The 12,803-nt window shown below is 35.9% G+C and overlaps 1 protein-coding gene across 4 annotated transcripts in view; it reads right to left on the bottom strand.

Annotated features, from left to right (window-relative positions):
- Positions 1–12,803, bottom strand: part of PRKD1 (protein kinase D1) — a 122,128-nt gene that overhangs the window by 30,150 nt on the left and 79,175 nt on the right. For 3 of the 4 annotated variants that reach the window (XM_040068021.2, XM_040068024.2, XM_040068023.2), the window contains exons 5-6: positions 10,048–10,071; positions 172–382 (exon numbers count right to left, since the gene is read on the bottom strand). In XM_040068021.2, the coding sequence (XP_039923955.1) occupies positions 172–382; positions 10,048–10,071 (235 nt within the window). The remainder of the gene's footprint in view (positions 1–171; positions 383–10,047; positions 10,072–12,803) is intronic. The other variant, XM_040068022.2, reaches the window with a different exon arrangement.

Raw genomic sequence — 12,803 nt, 5'->3', positions numbered from 1 at the left:
ACCAATTACTGTAAATTTGACTGCAGCTTAATCCAGTGTAATTGTACATGTGCCTGCATGTAGACAGGTAAGTGAGGAAATCATGAATAAGGCTACATAGTAACCATTCAAACACTAATTTATTAATTTTATTATGCTTAGCTTTTATGTTCCTGAAGGACATTTACTTACCTTTGCATTGCAAACCCTGTCTAAAAAGCCCTTTGAGAAGCTTCTTGCAGTACTGGCAAACTGTTGGACGTGTGTAGGAGTGGATGACAAAAGTATGAGGCACTTTAACCTTTGACAGTAAAATCTTGTCTAGTTGAATAGGTCGTCCAATGTAGGACTGTGAATTTGACCTCTTCTCTCGCCCAGTGTATGATTCTGACGGAGTCTTTTGCTGTAAAATACACAAAAGGGAGCTTTGTATTTATTTTTAGAAGAATATCATATCATCATATCAACTTCCCTCACTTCAGTAACACTGTCATATGTCATAAAAAGTCATGTGCCTTTAAACACTAATAAAACATGCATCATGCCCCTCTCAGACTGCTTTTGAAAAATTTCAATGGAACTGAACAACACCTTTGCCAACACTACTGTCATGCACATCACATTGTGACTGAAACAGGTTTTTATTTTAAAAAAAGTTAATCAAAATTAAAGCCCACATTAAAATTTCTCAGAAATGCATTTTACCTCTTATTTTCTGTTTTACATCAAAAGTAACTTTTAAAGGCTGTATTTTTTGTATAAATATTAAGAAAGTTATTATGTTATTCTATGTATATGGAGTTCAATGATAGAAAACTATTAGTATTTTCTATCCCCTTTATTTATAATTTTTGCTGTCCCTAACTTTACCACATTTAGATTATGCAAAAGAGATCACAATAAGTGTTTAATCCAAAGAATTTCTCAAGAAAAAAGTTACCTTATTTTCTTTACTGAATTAATTTAGATGTACATATGATAATTAACCCAGAAAACAACTCACCTAGAAAACTGCTTTCTCCTTATACTTGCCCTTGAGAAATAACAAAACTACACCCACAATTAACAACAAAAGGAGAAAAAAAAAAAGAGAAAATGTAGCTTGATTATTTAAAACTAAGTACCTTCTCACTATCATCTGCATATAATCTGATCACTAATCTGAGGGCTAGAAAACAAATTACTCAGAATGAGCCTGAACTGCTCAAAAACTAGTAGCCGAAGCTTCAGGTAGACATTAACTCGAAACACTGCTTGGATTCAAATACATAATACTATAGAAATTCCTCCATCAGATTAGTACTTCCCAGTCACCAAAATACAGAAAAATGCATTTGTGTATGCTTCTGTCTGAGGCTTTTGGAGTAAAGAAGAATTGAAAAGTCATTTTAATGGCAGAAGAACCTAAGGAATTAGTTTCAGGTTTTGTCTTCACAGTGTATTTGCCATGGGGGAAAAAAAATTTCTTCCTTACAAAGTTCATATAGATTTCTTGCCATGAAGATAAATTCTTTGATTATACTGTAGAATTAGATGTCTTTTCCAAGAGACATAAAGACCCACTGTACTAATGCAGTCCTTTCAAATAAAGTAAAAATATGCAAAATACATTGTATGAGCCAGGTATACATGGTCACACAAAGAAACTAGATTGAAAGAAGTGTAAGAAAGCATCTGCCTTTTCTTTATCACAAATAAAAGTGGAAAAAGTCTGAGTACATTCTCTGATATTATAAGCTTATTACTTTCTGAGGTTTAAATCTTTGCAAGCTGCAAAGCACTTATGCATATTAAAAACCCCAAACAATTAATTAGTCTCAATTTAAGTATTTGTTAACTACTAAATTTCTAAGACAGGCTGCACTAAATCTTATGAAGTCAACATGAACAGGCCTGTAAAACAGAAGGCAGAAGACCATCAGGACAGAAAAATGAGCCACATATCCTGCACAAACTGCATTGCTCAGCTAGTGCAAGCCACCTAGAAATCACAGCCCTCAGTGTTTGTGGACAGGGCAGAGGTCACAAGGAGTAGTGAAAAACAGATGCCTGTGTAGAGTAGAAACAATTGTGGTCCAGACTGATGCTACTTCACAGTCCTAGTTCAGCACCTCACAAGTTACAGCCTCAAACATACTCGATGACCAGAGACCTAACCCTGAGCTTGCTCCTCAGCTCCCAGAAGAGTTTTGCTTGTGGCATACTATAATTCAACATAAATATTTTCTTTTTGAATAAAATAATTCCTAAAGGGTTCACCTTAATTTTTATCACGGCTTGCAATGCATTAGTCACAACACTTCGCTCTCTCTTTCTCGATTCTGGACATGTGGTGGACATTTTGCATGTAGTGATGCTAGCCTCTTACAACAAAGTTTAACTGAAAAGGTGTGAGAATATGTAAGGGAAAGAGTTCTAGTGCTTGCTTTCATTATGTCACTGTAACAAACTAATATTTCAGCTTACCATTCTTATCACTAGAGCTGTTTCTTGACAGTCTTACCCTTGTCTGCAGTAAAAGTGATCCAAATATCTCCTAATGCCCTCATCTCTCTTAGAATCCTGACTAATATCATCAACATTAAACCTATTTTCTATGATCCCTCTGCCTTCATCTTCCAAATTACTGCCTAATCAAAAATTATTTTGGCAACCTGCTAAATACTGCTAAAAGCAAAGTCCAAATTACTTATACCTAGGTGACTTCATGCTTAAAGGATTTTAGAAAGCTGATTTGGCCATTTTCCTCACCAAATGCCTTTCAGGTTTTAGAAACTTCATCGGTGTTGCAGAAATGTACTGAGACTAATCTTGGGAAGTTATGATTAACAGAGAGAGACAGTCTCCCCTACAGCTTTGGTTCTGACCTAGAAGTCTGATCAAATCTCATGTGTGGTACAGTACAAGTGTGCGACAAATTATTTGCTGTATTTTTTGCTTAGATTGATGGCAAATATTTCAGTTTTAATGTGCTAGTGTATGTTTCTGACAAAATGTCAGGCTGAACAAAAAGTAAATTCTAGATGCTCTACATCTAGAGTTGAGTTGATTGTTCCTGAGATAACTCCAAAACAGTTACTCACCATACCATCAGCCTTGATCAGATACAGTTACCATTAATAAAGCTTTCATCGTGTTGTTTGGTAGGGTTTTGGGGTTTTTTTCTCTAAATGCACATTAGTCAATGCACAGTTATAATTTCTGAAATATTTACTTCAAGTCTCCTTTCACATGGCTGCCAAGCTGTGTTACTGAGCAGACAATTAACTAAGTTTTGTTAGTAATTCATAAATGTTCTCTAGTGTCCATTACTGCTTGAGCTGTAAACAAAAGATAAAACACTGGAAAACATACTGCAAGATGTCAGTCTCCAAGTCCAATCTATAGAGAAAAGTATTTCAGCTTTCCTTTGCCATTCCCCAAGTGCTGGGCTGCTATGTGTCAGCAGCGTAGCACAACACATAAGGCACCAGCAGTTCTCAACTTACAGTGCCTTCAGGTCAAGAGGTAAAGCTGAGTTTCACCTTCCCCCATGCTAGAAAAGACCTCAGAATTCATGGATCTGGTCTCACTCCTGCATGCCCAGGCCTGATATGCCTGACTCCACTCCCTCCCTCCTCCAGCCAGAGGCAATGTGCCCCCTGGGTCCTGCTCAAGGGGAAGGGAAGCTGATGACAGATAACTCATGGCAACAGCAGCTGGAGCATCTGCCACACCCTCTGATGACTGACTGATTAAGAGGAGTACCTCCTCCCCCTTGTCAGATAAGCTTCTCCTCCCAATATCATCCAAAAGTCCTGTCAAGATCCCTCAACTCTAACTACCAGTACTCCCAGCATCAGATACATGCCACAATTTTAAGCCACTGAAAGCAGAGGAAACCAGGAGCTATCCTATTTTCACTGGAAAAGCAAGAATCTCCTCCACAAAGCACCTTCTCCTTCAACTGGAGTGCCTAGTTTGTTAGAAAGATAAATGAGTTTTTCCTGATAGCCAGCCAGACTACTGACTCAGCAAGTCTGGAAACTTCCCAGGAAATGATTGCTTAACCGGATTACACCATGGAAACTAACAGCCTGCACAGCTCCAAATACTAAACAGTCCTTTAGAACTATCATCCCAGCAAGGTAATCTATACTTTAACAGCTCAAGAGTACGATTTTCCAAGGGACAACAAACACCAAGAAATATATGCAGGTATGTAACTGTCCCACTAAGCCGGTGACACTGATCACCCAGATACTTCAATTATGTTTTAACTGTGAGAATATCTAATAAAGTCCAGTTTGTTGACTCTTACTTTGGGGAAAAAAAAGAAAAAAAAAAAGGTTTGGTTTTTTAATTGCAAGAAGGAAGATGTGCCAATCTTTTCCTCAGCATGGGGCATTCCTCATGACTTTTATTTAACTGATGCCTTGCCTCTTCTTGCTTCAATTTCTTTGAATTTTTGCAATATACTGAAGCCCCTCATGTGAGTTCTGGTGAGCTTTGTTGAAAGCTATTAGAAGACACAACAATTTGTCTACGTTAGCCAGAAGCATGAACCACTGTACAGTCACTGCAGGAAAAAGACAGTCCTCTAAAGGTAAAAAGAGCCCAGCAGACATTTCCTGTCCTTTTCTACCTTGTCCAAATATACTGAAAAACGCAATTAAGAAACTGAAATAAATACTGATTCCCCACCAGTGGATTCAGCTGGATTCTTATTACCTGGATGAGTCTGACTGTCTTGTAGCATTCGCATCTATTCCTTCCAGGCAATCAAAGAAACTGTAGAGAGATGCTGAAGGGACTAATGGGAAGCAACAAAAGCTTGGACACAGAAGTGGCTTCTCCGGAACTAAGGACCAGCTCAAAAATCCATCTGCATGGGCTAGTCTAACACATAAAAGAGACTGCTTATTTCCTTTAAAAGATTTTGACTGTCCCACTAAAAATATCCCAGGGATTCTGACAAGACTACTAAAAAGCTTCGTGTTATATAAGAGACAGAAAGAAACCACCACATGATTTTGGCAATCATGCTTGCAGAAACATGCTCAAGTCAGTAACTTCCACTCAGATGAGAACAGGCTACACAACCTATACTCTCCTAAATACACATTTTTTTTCAAAACTTACACAAATAAGTGCTAACCTTTTGCAGGCTCAGTATCTAAGAAGTGTTGCAACATTATTCCTTTAGTTCACACTGAGATATTAAATCAGATATAATAAAAGTATTCCCACAATTTTGAAATGTTTGCCTTAACAAAAGAATAAACTATCACAATCTAGGGGGTTTTATTTCCTTGGACAACAGAGAAAAGTGAGGTCTGTTTGAAAAAAAACCAGACAAATAATTGTTTGCATCAGTTTCGTTTTTAGTGTTGAAGCAGACTTGTTCAAACAGGCATTTCCTTCCTATATTAAAGACAGAGGATAAAGTCTTAATATGTTCATACACAATTTCTTCACAGGAAACTACTGTCAAGTGAGGTGCTAGAAATCTATGTAACCACAGGAACTCTGTTTTTCATGCAATGCAAATGTTGACTTTCTTTTACAAATTAAACTGTGTGACTGTAATTAAGTGAATTCAAAGAAACAAATCTTCAGTTAAATATACTGAAATACCACTTAGACTGCAATCAACTCCGTTGTCTTTCAAGGCTTCTTGCACTCCTCTCTTTAAGTCAAGTGTATGATTTAATCCTACAAGCACCACAGTTAGATAGCTATGGTCTGAAAAACATTTCACTTTTCCATGTGTAAACACATCAAAGAACTGACTTCTTCAGTATAAGCTGTTAATATTAAACTATCCACAGATGGAAATTATTATGTACGCTGTTCTTCTCCTCAGACATCAATAGCAGCAGACAGTATTTGAATGCTCTGTCTTTAACCTGCCTTATTTTGGAAAGCAGCAAGAGAAGATTACTAGGTTTCAGTAGGCATTGTGGGACTATGCTGACTCCTCAGAACCAGGGAATTCCCAAAACAAAAGCCCTTTCTTTTTGGATTTGCTAGTACCAGCAGCCACAGTAAGACTTCCATAGCACAAAGCTTTTTTTCCAGCATCTTACAGACACAAGTTCATTCAAAAATATCAGGACTAGTTTGCTCTCATATCATGTACTTCAAAATTTTAAGTATATTAATTAATAAGTTATTTTCATGGAAGTATCTTGCAGTATTAGAATGCACACATCAGAGGGCAGACCCGGCAGCTTCGTTATGTCTGAATAAAGCTAATAAAAATGGGGGAAAAGCACAAAAAGGTATCATAGCCAAATTATAATTCAATACAAACCCCTTCAGCTAGTCTTTGGAGAACTCTGATTCATCCCATCACAAATGAATCTTGCCTTCTCCCTGCCCCCCCCACAATGTCTGTATAAATGTGTCCCATCTGTCACTGTCTACACACCATCCTTACCAAATCAGGGACAACCAGAAGGTCTTTAGGGTTAACCACAGACACTGGTTTGGAAAGTTTTGGCTCTGGACAGAAGAGATCTAGACAAACCAGCTTGGTGAGGTCTGAGGTAAGTTTGGGGGCAGTACTATGCTACCAATACAGAAAAACAAGATTGTATATTAGAACAGAGGGAAAGAACCACTGAACATATCTGGGCCATGTAAGTGGAGATAAAAGGTTGTGTTGATTGCCATTATTCCTCAAAATAACATTTTGGGATCTTGTACCAAATCACAACAACCCAAATGATCATGAATGTATGTCTCAGAGATACTACAGGGAAGTAAAATCTGTCAGTTTTCAATATGTGCAAATCCTTTTGCTAGCACTTAGAAACTACAAGAACTTAGCCCCTAATTTTCCCTCAATGTACCACACACTCCTAAACAATTCCTACTGTTACAGTCATAGAGCTTCTACAAATCCCCAGTTTAAGCCGTGGTGACTTAGATGTAAGGCCATAAGCTGAAAACAAATAGGTGATTTAAAAACAACCTGAACCTCTCTCCTCTTCCAAGCTGAAGAGTGAAATAGCCATAAAACCTCTAGGATCTCTAACAACTGCCTTCAAAAACATCAGCAGACACAGCACATACGAAATTTCATTTTAAGCTGTTTAGCATTTTCTGTTCTATCTTCCTAGATATTTAGAAAATATGAGGTACACAATTGACACAATATTTAATGGTTTCCTAAATATACATCTTGTAGTTTGAAATTATTGGCTTGGTCATCTTCTATATCTTATCCAATTTTAATAAACCTCTGAAACAATAGTATTGGGACAAACTAGGTCAGAAAAGCACTAATATAGTTTGCATTAGTTACAACAAATTCACTTCTACAGCATTTAGTGCATGGCAGGTATTACTGGGACTACTATTGTTTTACGGCACAGCAGTGTTTAAGGTAAGCCAGTCCAAACTTACCTTCTGTATCCTAAAATGATTTAATATGAAATTCAGCTGAACTTTTAATATCACAGATATGCAAAATTTAAAGGAAAAAGGGAACTACATTTGAAATACTTTTTGATTTTGACCTTTATTATGTTTAACATTTTAAGTTATTGGCAAAAGGCAAGAAAACTAAAAAAAAATACATTGTGGAATTAACCTAAATTCCTATTTAAATATTCAACTGTCAGTGTCTGAGTTCTCAAATCTTAGTTCTGTTTAGTGCATGACCCTATATTCACCTGGTGGATCTGGTTCTACTCATTACTTACGATCAGTTTAATTACTCAAAGCCTCTATTTCACTTTATATTATTTTAAATAAACTCTAGATTTTGGAACAAACTTCAGGAGCACTATCCAAAACAGCATAGCAGTTTTTATTAAACATATGAGAATACTGAAAATAAGCTCCCATTCAGACAAACAATGTGCAGTGTGTATCACTGGAGCATGGAAAGATAATTTGAGGGTGACAAGAAAAAAACATAACAGAATGGTATTGATTCACAGTTAACCTGAGTGCCTTCAAAAGAAAATATTAACTTTGCCTTTGAGGATCTTCAGTCTAATGAACTCCTCTTCAGCCATTAGAAAAGGACTTGTAATTAGAAGATGTTTAAGGCACGAAGCTGTTCTCAGCTGCAACACCCCAGCTCTTCTTTATTCCCTCCCTCAAGGGCCCTTTTTTTCCAGTTCAGTGAGCTGAGGAGGCATACAAGATTCTGTAGAGACTGGAACGGGGAAAAGGAGATGCAACTTCTGTAGGAGTGTGGAAAACAAAGGCTTCTTAGAGTGGCTATTTCTGAGTCACTGGAAACAAGGACTCCTTATTTCAGCGGGCTGAGACAAAGGGGCATCTATATTAAGTGTTGGGTGTGAGGCAAGAAAGAGAAAATGGCCACCCACAACTCAAGACAATTCCCTCCCAGAGCGTCTACTGTCCTAATTCTGCGAATCGCTCTTCTATATATAGCTAAAAAGCCTCAAGCCAGCTCTGCTTATACAAATCTACAGAGGCAAGCAACACCTGGTGCTTTGTATTGTGTCAGTGATACAAAAATAGTCTTTTCAACTAAAACTATTTACATTGTAAATTTTAAATCATTTAGCAAAAAGGAACTGGAATTCCTGATTCTTCATCAAAGAGCAAAGATCATACGTAATGTTCCACTTACCTATGCCCCATGAGACACATCATTTCTATTTTAAAAGCAAAGCTCAGCTAGACTTTTTCCAAGAAATCACTTCAAGTGTGTTTATAAAATGACCTTACTACATTCATTATTTCTAGAAAACAAATAAAATGTTCCAAAATAATGGAAACATATATTAAGAAATAGAAATAAAATTCTGTTGTGTCATATAAATATATTTTGAAGTAAAACCATAGATAGCTAACACATTTTCACAAGAGAAATACTTTTTTTTACCTCCAAATAACTTTTTTTTTCCCATGCCTACCTTTAAATGCTGTTATTTAGGGTAACCCGCCATCATCCAGATTGGTGGATTCATTATTTATCAGATAGCAACATATTTAGAATACAATCATCTTAGATATTACAAAAATTATGGTTTGTATATACATGTTTCTATTGCTTTATGGATATTCTGTGGAGCTGGAATTCTGGGGCACACAGTAAGAATGAATGTGTTTTAGGAAGAAATAGAAACCTCATCCCTGGAAGTGTTCAATGGGGCTTTGAGCACCTGGTCTAGTGGAAGATGACCCTAACCATTGTAAGGTGTTGGAAGCATATCATCTTTAAGGTCCCTTCCAACCTAAACCATTCTATGATTATAGGAAATAAAGTTATTTCTTTCAAAGAAATAGATGTTTGGCCATGGAAAACTTCATTTTAGCATAACAAAATATTCCTCGGACTAACTATGCAGTATTTTTAAAATGTAGTATTTCTAAGATTTGCAAAGCCTGCTCTTTTCTGGTTGCATCCCAAATACATGCTGCAAGGGAAAGATGCCAATACTTTTTAACTTCAAAAGCTTTTGAAACTTTAAACACAAACCAAACTTCTTTAGAAAATCCATATTGAAAGACAAAGACAGTAACTTTTGACATGAATCACCGACTTAAAAAAATATTTGTTTTTTATTTAGACTTGGCACTCTTTTTATATAGAGGTGTAATTTATTTGTACACTGTTCATGGCTATTTCCACAGAAATACAGAATCCTAGACTGGGGTTTTTTTTCAATTCAACCATAGTCTGAGAGAAAGAGCTAACCCAATGGTAGTATGGTATCAGAAGTTTATTGCTGGTGAGCACTTAAATGTGAGGTTTCTTCAGCTTAAAAATAAAATGCTTATTTTCTACACTATTCCAGCAACTTCCCAAGTCCTGAAAGTGAAGTTATTTTTTTTTTCTCCACGTGTTACTACCAGTATAAATTAGGGCCTCAGTCTAACAAATGACCTCTTTCATGCTTAAGAAATTAAGAAGTCACTTTTGTATTGAATTATTTTAATGTTCACTGCTTTTACTGTTTAGTATAAGAATTATGACATTAACTTTGGAATCTAGACTTTACTAATCTGATTTAATTCCTGCACACCTTCAAATTCATACTGATAATCATAAAAGAGGATGTTGCTGACAGCATGGTAGGGAGTAAATTCAGTACATACCTCATAGCCGGGGCTGACAGGAGACTGACAGGTAGTTGGAAAGAAGAAAAAACAGAAAAAAGAAATAAGGGGGAGAAAAAGACAGAAGATAACATTATTTTAGAAGCAAGCATGAATGTGGGATCATATTATACTCTCATTCTTTTTTATAAAATAAATGCTTAAGAACTGCATTTGAGCAGAGACATGCAAAAATCTGGATTGCATTGTATCCTCCTAGTTCTACTTTGTTTTTAGCATTTCTGTTGATAAGTTTTACACTAAGTAAAGAATGAAAAGAAGGTTTTATTCTTTGGAGGTAGGTTTTAAAGCTGTACTCAAATATAGTCCCCATTTCAATTTTCAGCTCAAATGAAATGTTTTCTTGGCTAATGAAAAAACCCTTATAACCCAGCTGAAACTGTTTCTGTGCATGGTGGTTCCCCATGCAAGGATAATTATGTGGAATGCCACATCTTCCATGACTCCGCATTAACCTGCCTTAAAGATTTTTAAATGAACAAAATTCCGTAAGGTAGGGCATAACTTATTCACTTTGTATCATTTTTCCAGAAGGCAGGCTTACATACTGAGTCTCCTATCAGGTGCACACAACCTCAAAAAAAGAAGAACCAACTCAGTTTGATAATTACATCTATCAAAGATCCCCAGGAATTATTCTGCTCTGACTCTACATAGTAACTGGGGTAAAAATACATTTATTTTAGTCCTATTTGAAGAACTGATAGATATAACAGATTATATATTGTTAGCAGCGATTCAAGTAACACATCAATATTAGGAATCAGTGATACACTTTTAAGAGCAAGGTTGATATTTTTCAGTATATTCTCACTGACTGTAGAAAAATGAAAGACATTCCAAAGTTCATGGTTTGATTGGCATCACCATATAAACTGTCATAAAACTTAACTCACAAGCACTGCGGAATAACTGAGTCCAAAGGACAGATCTGGTACATGAGAACTGACAAAGCTTATGCCACTTAAAAAAAGCAGGGTGGAGGGGCAGGAACAGAAATACACTCAAAGGAAAAAAAAAAACTAAACAGCACAAAAGACATACAGAAGCCATGTGTGAGAGCATTTCCAAAAATCTGGTAAATGATACCATGATTTCATGAAATAAAAGTCAGATAAGAAAATGATTTGATTTCTCTAGGTCCATCCCTTTACCTCCTGTAAATATATTTTCTTTGTGCCTACATGTGTGTGTGCGCATGTGTGATGTTCTGAATCATTAACAGAGCAACACCAATGTGTACAAGTTCTCAGAGAAGTAGAGCCTGCAGTACATATGACACTCACTGCATTTCTTCACTGGCAATTTTAATGCTTTCAAATATTTTGAAATATATAGCTTTGCAAAACAAGTATTTTTATAAAAATTATTATATATAAAATGTGTCAGCAAACAACACAGTAATATAATTTATTTTCAAACTGAAAAATTTTTGCTACACTTTAACTGTACAATGCAGTGAATATTTATAGAGAGTATACCAGGATGCTCACTCATACAACTTTTTTAAATAAAATAAAATTAAAAAAAAAAAAAAAAAGAACAGAATGAGGGCCAGCCTTCCTCAAAATTTTCTGTCTTGGCCTAAGTAATTTCTGAAACAACCTACTGAGAATTATGATTAATCCATAAACATTTGTTGCTGTAGTTTGCAGAACTTAAGCACCTTACTCATTTATGCAGCTTTTCAATTAAAAATACAGATTCATAATGTTAACCTTAATTTCCAAGTAGCTTTAGACTAATGATAATCAGTAGTATAAGTACATAATTATGGTTCATAGATGGCACTGCAGCTAACACCATGTCTACATAATTTGCAATAGTGTCCTTTTAGTATGTCAAGTTTAATATTCTAATTGAGAGGAAAACATGATAATTGTTGTGTGTACTTATAAATTCTTTCCTCTCTTAAACCATAAGGTTTTCAAAACCTTCACCTAGGAGTGAATTCATTTATACACTGCGTAAAATCTTAACTATCCAAGTATATTATGACCATGAGTGCTAAAAAGAACAAACATGCAAAAATAAAGAAGAGGTATCATTGTCATTTACTCCGATCAACATTTAGTTCTCAGAAGAGTTGCTTTCATTTCAGAAAAGTATTATATTAATGAATATCCAAGTATACCATATATTTATGTGCTTTTGTGTATACTGTACATCTTTATATACATACACACAAATATACACAGACATATAAATACATTCACCACAAAGTGCCATCTAAGGATTTAATGGAGATTTCTCCTACTTTATTCTGAACACCCAGAAATATGCTAAATACACAGGCTTCAACTAATTAACTACAGACTTGACTGCGACAGATACTCAGTTTAATGCTGTGGTGTCTGGGTCACAGTGTCCTAATGATGCAAATCTTTCCTATTTAATAAGCCAAGGGAAATAATGGTCTGATACAGAAGAAAATCAACATCTAGTTCCAGAAGAGATTCTCCAAGATCCAACTACTTATATTGGCATGGGTGACAGTTTTAGATCTTAAAAATAACCTAATTCTTGACAAAGGAGGAGACTCCTGGGAGTATCAGAAGTGACACATACCTTAAACCCACATACCTTAAACTGGTGACCTCCCTTTTACGTCAAGATGCCTTCTCTTACTTTATAATTTACATACCACCCTCCTCTGTAGACCGTAACAGGCAAAACCAGATTCTATAGCACAAAATGTCATCGTTTCTTAGCTCCTCCCATGGCCTCTAGAGCTA

The sequence above is a fragment of the Hirundo rustica genome, chromosome 6, assembly GCF_015227805.2.
Source record: "Hirundo rustica isolate bHirRus1 chromosome 6, bHirRus1.pri.v3, whole genome shotgun sequence".
Classification (NCBI taxonomy): Eukaryota; Metazoa; Chordata; class Aves; order Passeriformes; family Hirundinidae; genus Hirundo; species Hirundo rustica.
Note: the sequence above shows the minus strand (reverse complement) of the source record. Positions and strands in the feature narration are given on the sequence as shown.